This window comes from Lonchura striata, chromosome 1, assembly GCF_046129695.1.
Source record: "Lonchura striata isolate bLonStr1 chromosome 1, bLonStr1.mat, whole genome shotgun sequence".
Lineage (NCBI taxonomy): Eukaryota > Metazoa > Chordata > Aves > Passeriformes > Estrildidae > Lonchura > Lonchura striata.
This window is the reverse complement of record NC_134603.1, coordinates 70,012,868-70,032,357: the sequence shown is the minus strand read 5'-3', so window position 1 is coordinate 70,032,357 and position 19,490 is coordinate 70,012,868. Positions and strand designations below refer to the sequence as shown.

General features: G+C 35.1%; 1 protein-coding gene across 1 annotated transcript in view; it reads left to right on the top strand.

The window, feature by feature from the left end:
* Positions 1-19,490, top strand: part of ABCA13 (ATP binding cassette subfamily A member 13) — a 139,704-nt gene that overhangs the window by 10,738 nt on the left and 109,476 nt on the right. The window contains exons 8-13 of the mRNA XM_077788156.1: positions 374-538; positions 6,078-6,255; positions 8,484-8,623; positions 12,771-12,884; positions 13,505-13,595; positions 19,235-19,411. Coding sequence (XP_077644282.1) covers positions 374-538; positions 6,078-6,255; positions 8,484-8,623; positions 12,771-12,884; positions 13,505-13,595; positions 19,235-19,411 — 865 coding nt within the window. The remainder of the gene's footprint in view (positions 1-373; positions 539-6,077; positions 6,256-8,483; positions 8,624-12,770; positions 12,885-13,504; positions 13,596-19,234; positions 19,412-19,490) is intronic.

Here is a 19,490-nt window from a genome sequence, read left to right as displayed (position 1 = left end):
AAATATGAAATTATTGCATTGAACATTTTTAAATTGGTGAAGGAAGATTTTCTATTTACACTGAATTCTAAAAGGATAGAATATTCCAGATACCATTAGCATCTTGGGTTGGATAGCTCTCAAACTTGGCAGGTGTAAACATATTCTCTGAATATTAATTTATGTTTTGTTATAAGTCAGTTCTAACATTACATTACAGAGAACTTCAGTTTAATCTGACAGTAACTGGAGAGTTATATCAAAACCAGTTTTATTAAATATGGTTGGTAAGAACATTGTATAATCAGTTTTAGAAAAAGACTGAATAATTTTGAGTGTTTCATTGAAAGGTTAATATTTCTAACCGGAATTTTTTTTTCCCTTCTACTCCAAGGTCCAGATACCACCTGAGATAGGCAATTTATTAAATATGCTACTGGATGTGGTTTCTAGTATCAGTTCACTTCTCAATAAAGTCCACCATGTAATGGAAAAGCTTCCAGTATTCCTCCAAGGAATTGAAAATATTGGTGTGTTTGATGTCTCTGCATTGCAGCAGGTATGTGTAGGATTTCAATATACAAAATTAATTCCCCTTGTGAGGTCATTAGGTAGGGATATGTGCTTGGTAAGGAGGCACACTACTAGAAATTATTTCCTAGAAAGTAGGGTATGCTGAGAAGAGTCCATAAAGCCTAGGAAGATTCATTTGGTCTCATTCAAGCAGTCTGGTAATTCTGAGACTAGCGATGTGTTGTTTCTGTCATCTCTTTTTTTGTTAACTTATGAGGTTCTAGTCTAAATTACCTCAGTGTTTGTCAACTAACAGTGTCTATCATCTGTGATTTGGACATAACTAGCCTGGTGTTTTTTGCTTATAGCATTTTTTTGTTTGTTTTTAAGAGCAGACCATTTTTTTTTTTTTTTACAAGAAATAGATTTGCTTTTTTAAAGAATATGAGTTCAAGACAGCCTATGCAGTTCTTCTGTCTGCCACGTGTTTCTGTTCATGTTACCTAAGGGGTTTGTGGGATAGTTCTGACATAAAAAAGTGTAAGTGCGGGTATTTCTTTTGTCCCTGCCTTTAAGGGCAGCTGCTGTATGCACATCTACACAGCTAGCACAGTGGTGGATCTAGTGTTAAACGAATCATCAGAAAGATTTCTGTCTCTAAGCAGGTTCCAATTCCATAGGAAGACCTGCTGACCCCCATGACATTGCCTTTTGGGTTTGTTGTCCTTTGTGGAAACCTGAGGATTGAATCTGGTTTAAAATTGCAAATCTCTGAAGATCCTACAGTGATAGACGGTGCAATCTGGTTTATTGCTAGAGTACAGAGTAAACACTGCCTTAAGTACTATTTTCCTTAGTGATACATTTTTCAAGATCTTCTAATCTGTGTGATAGAGACATGTTGAAAAATGCTGTTCTGGTGCATCCATCAGTTTTGGTTCTGAGCTTCTCTTTTTGGGGTAGCTCTGTGGCTGCTGCAATTAATGGTGACTTTTATCAGACACTTGTATTTTTCCTACTTTCCTTAAACTATCTGTCTGTGTCAGAATTTCCTTTCAGCTAATGTAATATTATTTTTGGACTACAATCCCAAAGCTCCTTATTTGATAGAAGAACCTCTCAAAGGGTGCTGTTTAAAAAAAGTTTGCAAAGGAACAATTGGAACAGCAGAGGGCCATCTGCTCAAAGTTTTAAGCTTTGCTCGATGGCCACCCTTATTATCCTGTAATATACTATAGATTTAACCTTGGAATTTTTGTTCTTTTATAGTTCTAACCTTTTTAGATCAATTTTTTCTCCACATAGTCTTTATTTTCTAATGTTTTGCTAAATCCCTTTTTCTTGTGAGATTGCTGGGACTTATTGGTCACCTAATAATTTGTGGAGGATTAAAATAATCAGTGCCTAGTTCTTTTATTAATAAATTTCATTTTTGATTTCAAGGGTTCTTCTGTCTCTGTTTTTTTTTTTAATTTTGAAGACTAGGAAAAGTGTGTCCTTTTTGTTGTTTAAATTGGTTTTTTTTATACTTTCCAATAAGTTTTAATTATTGATTATTTTTTACATCTTTTCTACAGTGGCCAGACTTGTACTATTGAATAAGTGCTCCACTGAAGTGCATATATTGATTATACGCTTCCCTTCTTAAATGTTTCCTTCTATTTCCAAAAGACCACAGCCTTATGGATTTTTGTTTTCATAATTACCAAGAGCAAAGTAGTTCAGTGACATTGAAAAATTATCAGATAAAGAATGTAAATGTTTTTAGGGTAAAATATGTGGACCTTTTTCAGAAAGACATTGAAGTTAATTAAAAAAATTATTTATATAATGAAAGTGGTAATAAAGTATTTGCCAAGTATTTCATACTAATCAACATAGATTTCTGCCTGAAAGGAAAAATGGAAAGGAATATCTAATTTTAATATATCTGTAAAATGTGAAGTTGAATTGAAAAGGTAAATGTATTGTAATAAAAGATGATGTCAAACCTCATTATCTACCCATCAGCATTAACTGGAATATGGTGTCAGATTCTACTGTTAAAAACACTGCGTGAATGGATGACTCCCTGAAGAAAAACATTGCTGATTTCAATAATGATTTTTGCTTGAGTTTTGCTATTTGAAATTATTCACTTATATTTTCATACCTATGTTTTTGGATGCTTGTCACTCATCAATAGATAAGCTGCAGTAACTTCCTTAGTTGCTAAATGCTGTTAATTGTGAGACATGGCCAGTAATCCTTCCACTAACTTGAATAAATGCTCTGTTGAATCTATTGCTGTAGAACAACCTGTTGGGGTTTTAAATTAATAAAATTCTGACTTAGGTTTATTTGTGGCTACTGTATTTATTCTTGTATCAAAAGTGTTCTGTAGCATTTTTAACTTCTCTGTCTTACCCATATGTGTGTGGAAGGCCAGTTGCAGTCCTCTGTTTTGATAGGACTGTCTTATTTTAGCATTTGCTTTTTTGCTTTAGCTTTTTCTATCAGGCTCTCAGTTGCTTAAGATACCCTAGAATAATTTTTGCATGCTGGTTTAACGCTAATCCTGAATGTCTGGAAGAAGAAATATGTGCAGTGCTTGAGGGGAATGGCAACTGATGACCTGTGTAGCCTGCTCATTCTCGCCTATACCTACTAAAATGACTTTTCTAAACTTGCATTCAACTTTTTCATGAACTGCACACAGCTTTGTCTCTTAGATGTTTAAGGATGAGTGATATACTATATCACTATATATGTATACTATAGTGATATACTACATTTTATAGCAACATCTCATGATTTCAGTTAATAAATAAGATTTTGAACTGGGTATCTTTCTATTCAATTTGCTTTGAATTAGGTATTTGGTTTCTTGCCATATTGCATTCTCATCATCTTTTCTCCTGCAATGCCTTCTGATATTCAATGATAGGCAAATTTAGGCAATTTGATTCTTTCAGGGCTCACAGGAATAACACTAATAGCTACTCTGTAATCCTGTGCTTTCTTTCCTGTTAACAGACTCCCTGCAATATCTTCTTAATGCCATTTTCTTCACCACTAATAATCATCAATTGGATTACTTGATGATTAATATTTTCTAGAGCATGGACATTAATTGGTTGTTAGAATTCACCTAAATTTGAGACAGCTTGTAACTTTCTTGTGGAGAAAGGACTTGCCCTCCCATGTAAATATGTTGTGTTGGCCAGGAATGATAACTCGAGAATCCATTAAATTTTACTTCTCAAATGTTTTTTGCTTTAATGTTCTCCCCTTTAAATTTCACTGTATATCTTGCTCTAATAAACATCAGAATCAGATATCCATTATTTCCTGGATTACTATACTTCTCATTCTGGAGCATATATTATTTTTCTACTCTTCAAATAGTGCCATCTTAATTTGATAGGCTTCTGAAAACTGTTTAATCAAATCAGAAATTTTGCTCTTATTCCCCCCATTTGTCAATTTCAGGATGAAAATACTTTGTTCTTTTTATTTTTTTTTTCCCAAGAATTAGGATTATCTATTTCTCTGAATAGCCCTTAGGTTTCACCAAATTTTGAATTATCTTTAAGCTCCTTGTAGTTTTCCAGGAAAACTGCATTATTTGTTCTCTTTGTTTCTCTCTAATGTAATAATTCAGAATGTATTTTAGATTTATGTGCAAGCTGTAGCCCAGTATGACTTTTAATTCTCTTTTTCTGAGTATCTGGTATTTCTCTTCCATGTGAATTTGGTTTTATTAATAATATTTTTTTGGCATACAGCTGTTGCATTAGGTCAGAAGCTCCTATGCTATGAGGTTTTTGCCTCGATTTGAAAATCCAGTTCCAGATAACCTTTTAATCTTCCATATCAGCTTTTCTCGTCCATGAATTTGTTACAGTGACTTGCTTGACTGATTAGTTTGTAGGAGGTTGGTTGTTTGGATTCATCAGTCTTAATTACAGCCCTATTTTATACAGTTTAAATTAGATCAAAGATAACTCTTTTATTGGTGAAAGCCATACTATATATTCCTCATACTTTATCAAAGCCAAATTTTAAGAAACATATCTTTTTGAGTCAGTGGATATTTAGTTTAAAGACAGCAAGTAGATTCAGCCTGGTAGTGGCAGCTTACCGCATAAATATTCATTATTTCAATTTCAAATTATTTGATTGGAACTGGAATTAATTAGCACGTTTGTGCTCTTTGACTGAAAGAAGCCTCATTTATCCCTCTAGTGCAAATAGTCACTAATAAAGATTCATAACCAATTTTATACAGCATTGTGTATAAATAAAGTTTATTTTTCCAGTGAAGTCCATGCCAGCAGATTCATTCAAGGGCTGTGGATGATTTTATTATGAAATATGGGTATTACTTATTTTTCTCTGTGCTGAAACTCTCTGCTAAAAGTAAGATTTTTGGGAGAAACTAACACTGAGTTTTAAACAACACTTACTAATATTCCTCCAGGATTACTAAAGAAGCACCTGGCACTTCAACAAATGCATTGATCAGGATAAACTGTTTCTAGCAGCGCAATTTCCAAACTGTCTGTGATTATGTCTTTATGTAAAGTGCTGTATTACTTTGAAAATTGACTCTTCTGTTTAAAAAAATCCCAGTGATAAAATGCTAATTTTTTTCTGTGCCTAATGTGTGTGTTTGACATAGCACAGTGTTTTTTCTACTTGCCAGTTGTGGAGTTTTCAAATGATGTCTGATAGTTTAGTTATGCCTTTCTTGACAGGCATCTGCTGCAGTAATGAGTATCAGGCGAGCCAGTGCATTCTTCATTTGTGCCACGGCAGCAAGATGTCTTGCAGTTGTGTCCTCTTAGAGCTGTGCACCTGTACTGCCTTCCATAAGATATCACTTACAATCGAAGCCCATTATTTGAAAAGTGGAGCTGCACAGAGGATGAGACTATTGTTGTTCTTCTTCTTTTTTGAGTGTGGTGAATGATGGTGCTTAAGCCATAAAAGCAGTCAGATTGCTCTCCCTCCTCATTATAAGTATGCTAGTCTTGAACAAATGGCAATAATAAATGATGGTATGACTCAAGATGTGCAAGAACTGTAAGCACATCTAACAAGTTAAAAGATGTACTTGAAAAATAAGCTTTTAGGGCATCTGAATATATATATATATTTCTTATTAACAACTGTCTTCACTGCAAATGTTTATAGCAAAATGTCTTTAGTTGTTTCTGCTGCCTTTGTGACACAGGAATAATCGACCAGAAAAGCACTTTTTGTGAAAACTTGCATTGGAATCAGGGTATCTGTCATCCAGTTGTCTTGATATTTTCAGTCCTTTTCTTCCTATCTAGTACATAGTATTTTTCTAGTTTCAGTGTGGTGCATTATGCTGCTCTCTTTCATTGAGTATCCTGACAATTAAAACTACCTTTCCCCATAATAATGGTGATCAGAAGAAAAGAAATTAACACAGTGGGCCTTCATTCTAATAGGCTGTTTCAGCAGCCTAATTTTGTCAATCTCCTTAGATGTCAATATTGACAGAACACCAGGGCTACTCCTTGAAGCTACTTTAAGCAACTTGATTCATCTGTATTTTTATTCATTTGTTCTAGTTTTTGCAAGGTGGACAGTTCAGAAGTTCAGCTGTTGGATCCCTGGAGTCTGTAATCAAGGCAGTATGTAAAGAAGAATCTTCATTTTTCAGCAATGCAAACCTGTTCATAGACATGCCCAGAATCATGGGACTTTTGGAAGAAAATATGGCAAAATATGGCATTCCTGAAGACTCGAGTAAGAAAAAGTATCTGACAAGTTGCAGTATGATCTCAGAGTTAAGAGAAGTTATTCCACTTAAATGGAAATGTTTATATACTCACTGACATCTCAGTTGACACTGTCATCTTGAGCACAAAGTGTTGATCAATAAATGTTAAGTGGCTATGAGATAATTGTGGGTGAGACATAACAGATCCTGCTTTTTCTATGTTGGCACATAATAAATAAGAGCATTCCTGTGTTTGAGACAGTTTTATTAACATTTTTAAAGCACTTGGTATTAAAAACATATATTTGAGATACAAAATAGAGAATTTATTGCTGCTTATCTTTCTTTGGTGAGCACAAAGCTGTAATATTATTGAGCAGTAAAATATACAAATATACATTCTATTTTGGATAGAATGAGTTTAAAATCATTGATATTCCTATTCTAGTGCTCACAAAAATCCCTTAGCTCTCATATAGTTTCACCTTTGCTCCCTTTCCTCAATACACATTTGACTTACCCTGATTAATTTTAATATTGTTAATAACCTTGTTAGTGCCTCAGGTGGCCCTGTGCAAGAGAAGAATATAGTGACAGAGTGTCACTAGGGAAGCTTCTGTCATCTGTTGGTTTCTACAGGCAGAAATTGCTCCTGGCTTGGCTGGGACCCTTGGGAGGGAGCCAGAGCTCTGCTTTGGCCTTTTCACTTACATGTGTGTGATGTAGTGGTAAGCAGGCAGCTCTGCTTTTCTTTCCTGTTGGAAGAATGAAGTCAGCTGGATGGCTGATTAGATGGATTGTTTGGAACTTAGTCTCTTTAAAAGCTGGTTAGGCCAGAAGCACTCTTGATTTTTTTTTTTTTCAAGTTGTCACAACTCTGCTGTGCTGTGAGACCTTTTTGCCATGGGACTCTGCAGTATTTAAGGCATAAGTTAGTTCCAACATTTCCATGAGTGAATTAATACTGTTGCCCATATTTTACCAATTTGTAAATGGGGCAATGGAAAATGAAAATTAAAAAAAAATGGAAGCCACTTACTTGATTCATACTGCAGTTATTAACTTGTATGTATTTTATGTATACCAAACACTTCCTGATGACTTTCTGAAGATCACAGCAAACCCAGATTAGCAAATCTTCTGTGTCTTTAGTCTATTGACATTTATATCTGGCCAGCTTCTAGCCTCTTAATTCTTTGCTGTTCTTTAGCAAGGATCATGTTTACTGGTGATTGTTCCATTCAAGAAAGTAAAAATTTGGGTAAAGAACTGTTTTGTGATGAAAAGAAACATTCTTGATGAAACATTTCTGACACTTCTTTAATTTTTGTCAGGAGTTTAAATCATTTTGGCCTAGTTTTCCATTATGTAAAAAGATTTGTCTTCTTTGAGGAGTTAATGATATTATTTAATATTTCTTCAGAGTACTAGAAACAGGATATTTTGAAAACACTTGTAATAAATTGAAAAAAACCCAAAAACATGAGTCGGGAATAAAAATCTTAATGTTTCTTATAGGAAATCATTGCCTTTACATGAGTACAGCTGCAGTGGGATATCTTGGAAGCTATTCCTTAGATCTCAGTTCTGAAGGACATACACCCTAATGCATTAGTAGCCCCATGTGATATAGAAATATACTTTTTATTAAGGAATGGAAAAGACAATTGATTAGATTTTTCAAATCAAGAAGTTTGGTGTTATAACAATTTTTTGCTTGTTTTTTTGGTAGGTTCTTGTAAGAGTATACAAAAAGAAAAGTCTGTATTTTTGAAGGATTTTGTATATTTCTACTTCTTTCTTACATATGAATCCAAAGCTACAGAACAATGCAGGATGTGGAAGGAATTTATTTTTTTTCTCTTTTAAGGTGACTTTTCCCTCTGAATTCACTTGTGTGGGCAGAGGTTTTGCATATATCCTTCTGCTTTAAAATGCACTGATGTAACACTTAGGATAGATGGAATTCACAGGTTGCTTTTCAGAAATGTGAGGAACTCTTAAGATTCTGTTTCTTTTTCCTATTCAGTGTTTAGAGTTCTGCATCCTCAACACTATCATAGACTGTGTTTAAACTGATTGGTTGTACTGTTTGCTTAGTGGTGGTTGAATGGTGGTGTTACCAAAGCACTGGTAACAGTTTTTGGCATGGTGCTGTGGTAGACTCAAAATTAAACTCAAGCTCTTATTTGAATAAACAAATTTCAATTTCACCTGTCTTGTCAGTCTTAAACGTGAATCTTTGTTTTTGCAGCTCCTTTTTGCTTGAAGCTTTATGAAGAGATTTTGCAAGCTCCTAATGGGGCATTGCTATGGACTTTCCTGAAACCTTTATTACATGGGAAGATACTGTACAATTCAAACATCAGCATGATTGACCTGGTGATGGAGAAGGTGAGTATCAAGAAATGCCACTATTTCTGGGTATTGATTTTGTCTTTGTAATTTGTTTTAAAGGTCCACCTTTTTCAGGGTAGGCAGAAGCAATTGGATAATTGCCTTTCAGAAAAATAGATCCAAGCTGCCCCCTGAGGCCTCACCTGTCCCCACTTTAAACTTAATGCTTCTCTTAACTTCTGTTCTACTTGTTACAGTGGTTCAAACTCAGTGTGAAAAGCAGAATCTTTCTCAAAGTCCTTTAAAGCAAGTATAGAAAGATTAAAAAGAACACAATAGCAGAAGTGTCCTGTGAATCATGCTGAATCGAGGTGTAGGGTGCACATATTCTAGGGAAGATTTTACCTTCAGCATTTTCTTATCATGGGAACTGTAATGGGGTGGCATAGAGACCTGTGGGAAGGGATGTCCCCAGGGAAAAAAAAAGCCTGTTCTTAGGGAGTCACTGAGCTGAATTAAAAAGAAAAATCTTAATCAGTAGTTCATTCTCAGTGATTGTTTCTAGCACCAGTCATAACTGAGGTGCTGTGTGTGGATGCTGATGATGGTATTGAAGAGTTTTATGATCTCTGCAGTTCTACTATGGTTGGTGTTCTTTCTTGAGTGTGATTATTGACAATGACATGCATCTTCATGCCTAGCTTAGAGGCACTTCTGTAATGAAGGGTTTATGATTTGTTTTAGATTTCTCTGCAAATTTTGCATTGATCTTCTAAATATATGACTTTTAACCTGCAGTATTAGTTATTGCAAGAATAGAAATTTGGAAAAAAAAAATGCAGCTTGTAAGTAGTGTACAAAAAGACCATAATAACTTTAAATGTGATGGTAACTATATTCTCTGTAAATTGAAAACTTTGTGGTATTAAGATTTGTGTTCTAAAACATAGCAAAAAACTAAGCCAAAAACCCCACTGTAGATAGCAGATACTATGTAACTTTATAGTTTCTGTTCTGAATCAGAAAAAAAGATGAGAGATTTCATGCTTTGCAGTTAAATAAATTAATTTGGGGAACATCGGTTATCGCTCTGGAATACAGTATAATTAATTAAAAATTTCTAGTCAGTTAAAAATAAAGCTGTTCTTGATGTTTCTAGATAGAAATTATATAAAGAATGAGTTAGAAAAAAAATATAAATATACATATATTTTTGAATTTATATTCTATGGTGCAATGACATTTAGAATATAACACTTAAAATATTTCCGCATTATTTTACAAATTAATATGCTAAACCTCCATTCTTAAAACATCTGTAGGAAAAATTAATATCTTCACATACAATATATTCCCCCACAGACCTTTTAGTGAAATCTGGACTGAGTAATACAGTTCAGAAAGAAGCTGGCTTTTGGGCTGTTTTTTTCGGTTTGTTGGTTGATTGGTTGATTTTTTGATGGTGGGGTTTAGTGCTCTGGATTGATAAAAAGATTTTGGTAGAAACTCTTATTCTACTTATATATTCTCAGGCTCACAAAAGTTATATCAGCTTATTCAGAAATCTCTGTAAATACACTCTTGCCCCTCTTTCCAGAGCTGTAAATCTAACAAGCAGTTATGAATGGGTATCTGTTTATGTGTAAATATGAAAGTAGTAGGAAACTTTATTGTTTTTATTACAGAAATCTCTCAGCTATTGCTTGAACACAAAGTTTAAATGCAAAATACTGTCCTCAGTGTCTCAAATGTTGCTACTAAACCCCAACCCTGTAGCTCTTACAGACCTGATCTCCTGCTGAAACTGGAACAGTTCTAGTTTCCTTTAGACTATGTGGCCACATGTCATCTATTTACTAGAAGAAAAAAGTAGCAGATTGCAGCTTCAATAATTGTATACTCTGACATATTCTCTAAGTTTTCCACATGGACTATTAAATTTGAAAGCATGTAGTTGACCATTCTTTGATAAATTGTGAGTTGCTGGGTTTGAGTTTCAGAGAAGGCAGTAATTCTACTGTGTGGAGTGATGGTGGTGACAGCCACAGAAACAGGCTGTGGTGGTGATTGAGGGTAAAACAATTTAGTGCCAACCAGGCACTGCATCCAGGAGTTCAAAGGCCACATGTGGTGTCTTTGATTTTTGCTTTCACAACTAAGTTTTTTTGCCATTGATGAACTGATCTTATAGAAATATTTCTTATTTCAGAAGATTTTCAGAGTTGATCTTATATTCAATAATCAGTTTTGAATAATTTTCTGCTATTTCCAAAAAACATTGGGGTCAGGCTTGCAAGGACTTTGCTGCTATAATTTGTCTACTTGCTTTTTGGGTTATATGAATTTCTAGTATTTATTATGCCTGTGGTGATTTCTGCATCAACCACTTCTTCCTCACTTGCTTGTTCTTCCGCTTCAGACTGCGGCACCTTCTATTTTAATACTCTGTTTTTATGTCCCAGCTGTAGTTATTCTATTTTCTGCTTACTACTACTCTTTATTGTAATTTATTATTAGTATAAAAAAATTAAAACTTACATTTCAGAATTATTACTCTGCATCAGTAGCATCTTTATAAATAACTTTGCGCTTGTTATTTTCCACTTCCTTCATAACCAGTGAATTTTAATCAGGAGGTTACACTACAGTGAGTAGTTTGGCTATTTAATCCTCTAGTACTTTTGAAATTCTTGTCTAGACATTATCTTTTCCAGGAAACTACTTATTGTTCACTTCATTAAGTTGTAGGACTTTATTTTTTACTGCTGCTTCGATAAGAGACAGATTCTCCAAAGGCTTCTGAGACAAGAACTTCCCAAATGCCTATGGTCATGAATGAATGAGTGAAAAAGCAAAACTACTTTTAAACAAACTCATTTTTTATTATTATTATTATTCATTTGTGCTGTGCAGAATCCACTTAAGAAGCACTAAGCTATACTGAGCCCAGATCTTACAAGCTGCTTGGTATAATAGTTTCTAGCGATGTCTGAAAATTTGATCTCCTTGTGTTCTGGTGTGACTTGTAGTTGCTCTGTCCTGGGGAGAAAGCAATTGCCCAGGCTGCCTATTTGCCACCCTTGCAGCATTCCTGGTCTCCCTTCACCTTGTCACCATAATGCTTGGTCTGGGGGTTTCAATCTATGAGGTTTTTGTGTTACTTCTGACCAGAAGAACTTATTTAGTCTACTTGACATCAGATTTAGTTTAACATTTACGATCACTTTCTCTTTAATCCTAATGAATGATCATGATTTAAAGTGGAATATGGATTCTCATAGAAGTTAAATGCACAATGTTTTTCAGGGAAACAAAATTATGTGCAAAGTTTCTTTAGGGTGTACTGTGTTACAAAGAGGAAGAAAGAGCCACCAGAAATTGTTTTCTCATGTTGTACTAAAAGTGATATTTTGAAAAAGGCACTTAAGATACTATGGTAGAAATTGTATACTTTCAACAGGAATTATTGCAAAAAGTGTGGTCCCAAATTGGAGTTTACAGCTCACTGCAGACACTCTTTGCTGGAAAATGTCACCATTTTTATCATAACAACTGTGTTGGATTGTTCTTAAATGCACTTTTGTGACTGATAACACAAATTTAAACAAAAAGACACTGCAATATTTTGTTATGAGTATACTTATGGTCTGTTTAAAACAGGGTGGAAAAAATTGCTAGTTGTTTACTAAGAGAGAAATTGTAACCTGTGTTTGACTGGGACAGAAAATACTTTGTTTTACTCAGGTCAAGTCTTTCCCTGTGAGAGTATTTTGAAACAGATTGATTGATCAGTTATATTTATTGTCCAAACTGTTCTTCCACATTTCAGTTTTGTTATGTATTCAGTCAAACTAGTTTGAATGAAAGACACAAAACTGAGAAGGTTTATTTTGAAACTGTATTTCTTTTTTCTGTCTTTCTCAAGCCACCCCCATGATACTCTCTATGAAGGTGACACTATAAAATAAAGAAGTCTTTATTGATACTTCAGGTGGGAAACATACAGAAAGGACAGAAAAGCTTTGATGTGGAAAAAAATATGTTTAATTTCTTAGGTAAAAAAATTAAAACATATTCTTTCTGCTGATTATCAAAATGGAATGAAAAGGAGTTGCAGAAGATCTAAAGCATGCCAGTTTTTTCTCTCTTAAAATTTACTGTGCACACGTTTCACTTCATTTGTTTCCGTGTATTTTTTCCCTAGGCTAATTTCACTTTTGGTTTGGTGGAAAACTTGAAGAGTTATTCTGAGACATGGCTTAGGATGTCTGAGATTTTCAAGACCAGTGGAAATGTTCTCACAGTCTCACGACTGCAGGTTGGTGAACTGTGGGAGATCTTTCTATTTTCCAGCTTTTTGCTGTCTGATCTAGACAGTATTTCTACACATGCAAAACCGCCCATATATATGACTTCAGATTTTAAAAGAGCTGAAAAAGAGGCATATTAGCTTTAGGTTATGAACTTAGAGACTGATGCTGAGAAAATTCTGACATGAAAATAATTAAAAGTAATGTTGCCTTACTATCTCCAGTATTGCTCCAGTACCTCTGAACAATAGGGAAAATACAATTATGTTGGTACTTGTTTGTTCATTGCTTATTTTTGCCAGGAAGATGTGAAACTGATGAAAAAAAAACAAACAAAAAACTGATGAGGGAAATATTGACTATACAAGAAAGGCATTCTTCTTACTGGGGTTTTTCCATTGTACATATTTTTGCCTTCCTCTGTCACGTCTCCTAAATCTCTTCCCCTCCCCGCTCCCATTTATTTGAAATGTGTGAGGGAAAGACCAAAGAAATGGAGAAGCTAAATGACTTCTGCAGTGTCATGCAGGAAATCTTGGTAATGGAATTGAAGATTAATACATATGTATATTTTGTATTTTCTCAGAGAAGATAAACCTGAAGTAACATCTATGGCTTTTAATTTCAGGAAACAGTGCAAAACAATTTTGTAAAGCATTTCATAGAGAGTAATTTGGATATCAACATGGAAAAACTCCTCAAAAAAATGCAAGCATATGGTGCGTATATGAAATACATGTAATGTTTAGCCTTGTCAGACTTTAACTTCTAGTTGAAATTGAATATTTTACTTACATCACTGATACTTAAGTAAAGTAATAAGAGACTTTATCCTCTTGAGTTAGTCTCAAATGTAATTGTCCGTTTTCTTTTGAGTGACTGGATAATTTGAATTTCAAATATTGAAACAATATTGATAACAAGTCAGAAGTGGAAAAGTGTCATGGGAGAGTCTCAAACATATCATCCATAGTTAAAAGGAGTGAAGGGAGATATAAACCTTGTAGACACAGTTCCATTAGGTAGAAGTATATTTTTGTAGTAAATTTTGATGGAAATAAATAGACAATGAGGTTGGATACAGTGTGTTTGTTAAAAAACTCTTTTTCTCCATTTATTCAGAATCAGTTGTGTGTGGTGTCCTTCAGCCTCAGAAAAGCCTGAGGGAGGATTATAACCAGGGAGCTGCACTATCAAAAGAAAGAACCTGGGTCAGTCCCAACCCTGGGATAGCCCAGTGGGTCCACGGGGATGATGCTGAGGGCAGAGCACCACCCCGTGGGAAGCAGTGTGGGCCCAGGTGCACAGCCAGGTGTGACATGGTGGGAGCTGCAGCCTGGAGCAGGAGCAGGCCCAGGCCCAGCTTAGTGCAGCTCTGGTGGGAAAGGAGTGGCCCTGATTCATTGGTCTGCCTGGCAGCCTCCCGCTGGGCACAGCCATCCCTGGCTGCTCCCTTTCTGCACTGGCGGTGAGCCCTGGCAGTCAGGCACAGAGCCTCCAGGCTTAGATAGATAGCCCAACAGGGATGGTTCTTAATGGAGGAGAAGGGGAATTATTATTTTGACTAATTTGGGATATTTGAGGATTTAAGTAGGAGAAGAGAAAGGATTGTGCTGTAAATTTATGTTACTTAGTGATTTTACAAGAATTTGATAATTGGAAAAGAATCAGTATTCCCAGCTGTCAGTAAGGTGGATGCATGATCATTAAAATGCTTGCCAGCATGTGCCAGAAGGAAAACTACAGAGTTTTATCTACTGAATCTACTGAAGCAGATTCCAATGTCATTTAAGAAAGGTTCATGCTTTTTAGAATCAGAAAGAGAGAAAAATGGGATAAAATGTAATAACAGACAGTGTGCCATCGTGGACAAAGGGAGCAGAGTGCTTCCCAGAGGAGGATTGTGGTAGAAAGGACAGATCTGTATGGTTTCAGGTCAGTGCCTATTTGGTAATCATGAGCCAAACAAAAATCTGTTCCAGTCACTTTCTGGTGGAGGGCAGTGATGAGCTCTCAGGTTCCCCCACAGAGGAACTTTGTGACCATAATTGCTTTGAAAAAATTGACTTTACAGAAATGTAAGTCTCTAAGTCTGCTTTACAGACAAAGCATTAAGACTACAGCTAAAATAAATAAATGTCCCTGAAATACAGCTTTTATTGGTTTTCAGTATCTGCCAAGATCCACAGAGAGCTCGAAAATGAAGTGAGCTCTCAGTCTTAACTTGTACTACTGCCCTGAGCTGTGCAGTCATGGCTGATGTAAGCTGCTGTGGCTTTTCTTTCGCTGACAGGTTGTGAGATTTAGTTGAAATTGGCCTGGGTTTGAAGGCTTTCTTTGAAGGCTAGGACTTCTTGTGCATATTTTCAGTAAGAAAAATGAGAAATTGCATCTGGAATTCAAACTGGAAAGAATCTGGGCTCTGTGTCCTCCTTAGGCAAAGGACTCAAATGAATATGTTTTCTCTTCAGATGGTTTTCTTGACCAGTGAATTGCTCATTAGTCTGAGTTGTACACGGCTCACCCTTTGAGGTGAAGGTGGATCACAATAAAGCTAAATACCAAGCCCACAGAATCACATTGTTGGAAAGACAGGATGGAGGAAAGAAAGAGCAAGACTAAACTTCAGGGTGTGCTGGAAACATAGCTATCTCAATCTATTAGTTGAGTAATATCTGGATTTTGTTTGTGTGGACCTAACACTGAGAATTACGTGATAGGTTCTGGACAAACAATATTCCATTAAATAGATACCATGATCTCTGGAATTATCAAATCCATCTTTATTGATGCAGACAACATCAAAGAAATCTGTACCTGTGTTTCTCAAGCTATAGCTTTTTCACAGAACTTAAGGACATGTGATAATATGCAATAAATGGTTAATAGTTTGGATGGTCAAGAAAGAATATGGTTAATGTGAGTGTAGCTTGTGAAACTAGGATTTCCTTATTTTAAGGGAATACAATTGGTAAAATTAGGATCATATAAAAACTGAAAATCAATAGGGGCTATATATCACAAGAGCATTTATGCCTGTGTGAAACTGATCTTTCCAAAGCACCAGAGCACTCCTCTGCATTCATTATGCCTCTTTGTATAGATTCACTTGGTTGTTTTACTTCTTGAAAAATTATGTGCACTCTTATTTTTGTCTTAGCTTGTGTACTTTTTGTTCATTTTTTAGACCATAATCATATGTAACTTAACTGTAAATGTCTGTTCTTATGTTTGTTTTTTTTAAAATTTCATTAATATTATATTGCATCAGCTGTTCAGTCCTGTAATTACCCTGCTTGCATCCAATTAAAGCCTTGAATATATCCATGTTAATGGTTTTACCAGTCACAATCTTTTTAATTTTCATCCAAAACTCCAGCTTTCTAAAATCTCCTGAGCTCTGTGACTGTCTTCTAACTAAAGCAAATATCTTCTTTTATCACATCTACACTCTCATACAGATGACTTTTAATTATCCTCAAATACAAGGTGCTTGTCTTTGTATCTTTTTTTTATTTCTCTACAATAATATTAAAAAATGTTAACAGATTTAGTGATGTTTTTTAATGTGCTACTCCTGCTGTAAAGTGTCATGGACAGAGTGGATAGATGTAGAACTCTTCCAATGTCTCTATAAAATCATCATGCTGCAAGAGCTTGCAAGGTTATAGATTTCTAAAACTGTTTAGCAAGATTACTGTGTCATATTTACTCACATGGAGCAAGGCAAATATTTAGGCTGATGACTAAAAACTTGTGGTTTTCTTTTTAATCCCTTTACTTTCTAAGATAGCGGTGTGTGGGCAAAGCAATTGTTTTCCTCTATGCTTGCTTTGCAGCCCAGGAACTTGGAATAATTTCCTACTGATCTTATATAAACCCTGACCCACTGGAACTTGTGAGCTCCTTGCTGGGCACAGTCCTTACAAACCTTCAGGAGGCACTGGAAGGCATTTGAGCTGCAAGCTCCTCTTTTAAATTCTTGCTTTCTGAGTCTTTCTCTTGTCCTTCTTCTGTGATTTCTCCCAGACATGCATTTTCTTTTTTCACTATCAAGGGCTCCCCTTACAGAGGGCTACATGTGACACTGTATGACAGCCAGGGTGATAAAAACAAGACCAAAACAAGCAGCTTTCCTTTGTGCTACCCCTCTGCTGCCCTCATTGTAGTGATATAATTTTGTGTGTATTTAGAAGGCAGGAAACAAATAGCTGTAATGCCATCACTGAAAACTGTGCCACCACCCAAATCTTCTTATACCTAGAAACTTTCTTCTAATTTCTGACCTAAATTTATTTATTCTTGATTTATCCTAATTTATTCTTCCAGCAAGTTTTCATTATTACTTAAGTAGCTCTTCTATGCAATGGTTTTACATAAACCATTTGTATTTCCTCCCAGTTACTTAATGATAGGTTAAACAAGTTGAGTGGAAGATGAGGGCTGACTTGATTTTTAATGAAATATGAAGATAATAATATTGAACACAGATTGACCAAGTTTTTCATTCATAATTGCTACATTTATAAAGGGGGAAAAAATAGTCAACTGTACAGATTTTGATTTTAAAATATTAATGTAGATTGCATTTTTCATGTATGTGTTATTTCTATAATGGAGTACAGAAGTTCATGCACATTAGGACAATATTTTTTTCCAGAAATATTTAGTTATACCACACTCCAAGCCAACAGCAATATTTCTTATGCTAAAATATTCAACAATTTAACTTTGAGAAAAGCTTTTCTTAGCTAATTATTGATTTCAAATTAAGGTCTTTTGTGTCTATATATCACTCAATGATAAAATGCTTTCAGTAGGAGAGGACCTTAAAGATTACATAGTTCCAACCCCTCTGTGCAGCCTGACCTTGAACACTTCCAGGCTTGGGGCATTCACAGCTTCTCTGGGAAACCTGTTCTGATCTCGACCTACTGTCTTACAGTTTAAAGGCATTCCCCCTTGTTCTACTGGTATATGCCCTTGTAGAAAGTCTGTCCCCAGTTTTTTGTAGGCCCCCTTCAGCCCACAGTAAGATGTGGAAAGTGCTATAAGGTCTGTCTGGAGCTTTCTTTTCTCCAGGTTGAACAACCCCAACACTTTCAGCTTGCCTTCATACAGAATAATGCATATAGGGTTATATATAATTACATACACATATATAAAATGTATATGAAAACCCTGGCATTCACGCTTAATGTTAAGGAATATTCTCTCCTCTCTAATGCTGTCAAAAAAAGGGGCAGCATGGGTGTTTCCTTTATTGTCCTACTCAAGGATAGACATAAATAAGACATTTATTATCTCTATTCTGTTATGGTTTCTTTCAACTTATGAATTCACGCTGTCATTGTTTGCCTATCTTTTGAGTTCTAGACTGTCAGTTCCCCTGCTTTTTCTCCTTGTGCACTTTACCCTTCTCACTGTTAATCATGCTTCTTCTTCAGGCTGCTTCATACATTTTCCACTTATCTGCCTTCCTATTATAATATTCCTGTGCTGATGCTGAGTAATGTCTCTGATCCAGGATTTGTCTGTCACTACTCTTATCATAGGAGGTCATCACCTATCATTTTTAAAAGAATATATCTTCAAGTGAATGCTGAAAAAATTAAGATAGAAAATTGTGTTGAATATTTTATAACATTATTACCTGAGAAATTCGGATGTTTTTTATTAAATCTAGATAACATGTTTCTAGCTCATGCTATCCTTCTGATTGTTCTTTCTAACATAAGGATATAGCATTATCCCTACACTCTCTTTCAATGGATGAAGATCTGAATTCCTCTAAAGGTTGACTTTTTTAGAAACCAGGTTTTGATTGAGGTATATATCCCTCCTGGATCCATATATGAAGTAAAAATGTAGAGATTATTAAGCTTTTTTCAGATTCTTTTAAAATGTAGGACTCCTGTCCAGATGCTTATACTCTAACATGGTTCTTGAAATATTCACAGTATCAAGGAGAAAAGAACTGGATAATATGTTGCTAAATGAGAGATTAATATCTATTATGATGTCTGGAGTACAGTAATTCCCTTGTATTTGTGGGAGTATTTACGGAAACATAAGAAAATGTTCCAGGGTATGGGCTCTTTCTAGAACTTTGCTAGAATTTGTTACATTTTTATTCCTCTGAAAATGAAGTAAAGACTGGCTGAGGGCTTGTAAAAGCCACTGAAACATGAACTGCACTTCCACAAGTTCACACTAAAATTTCTGTATTTTTTAAACTCCTTTTTTTTTTTTTTTTTAATACAAAGAGGATTTACTCTTCTAGGATATGCAAGTGACAACAAACCTTTCTGTACTGATAATTAAAACTAAGCAAGTCCAATTTATTTCCTCATCTTAGAAACTATGATGAACAAGATGCTTAACAGCTCAGCAAGTAAACAGATTGACCTGTTGACACAGCTTGTTGTAAATATCTCTTCCTGTGTGTTACTGGACCGTTTCCAGCCTTTTGACTCTGTAGAGAAATTAGAGGAGAAGGCTCATGAACTCATGCAGGAAAATAATCTTTTGGCTAGTAAGTACCTCATGTAAAATGTATTTTTACAGAAAATTTTGGACTTCGTTGTCTGTGTTTATTGATAAGGTAGGTAAAG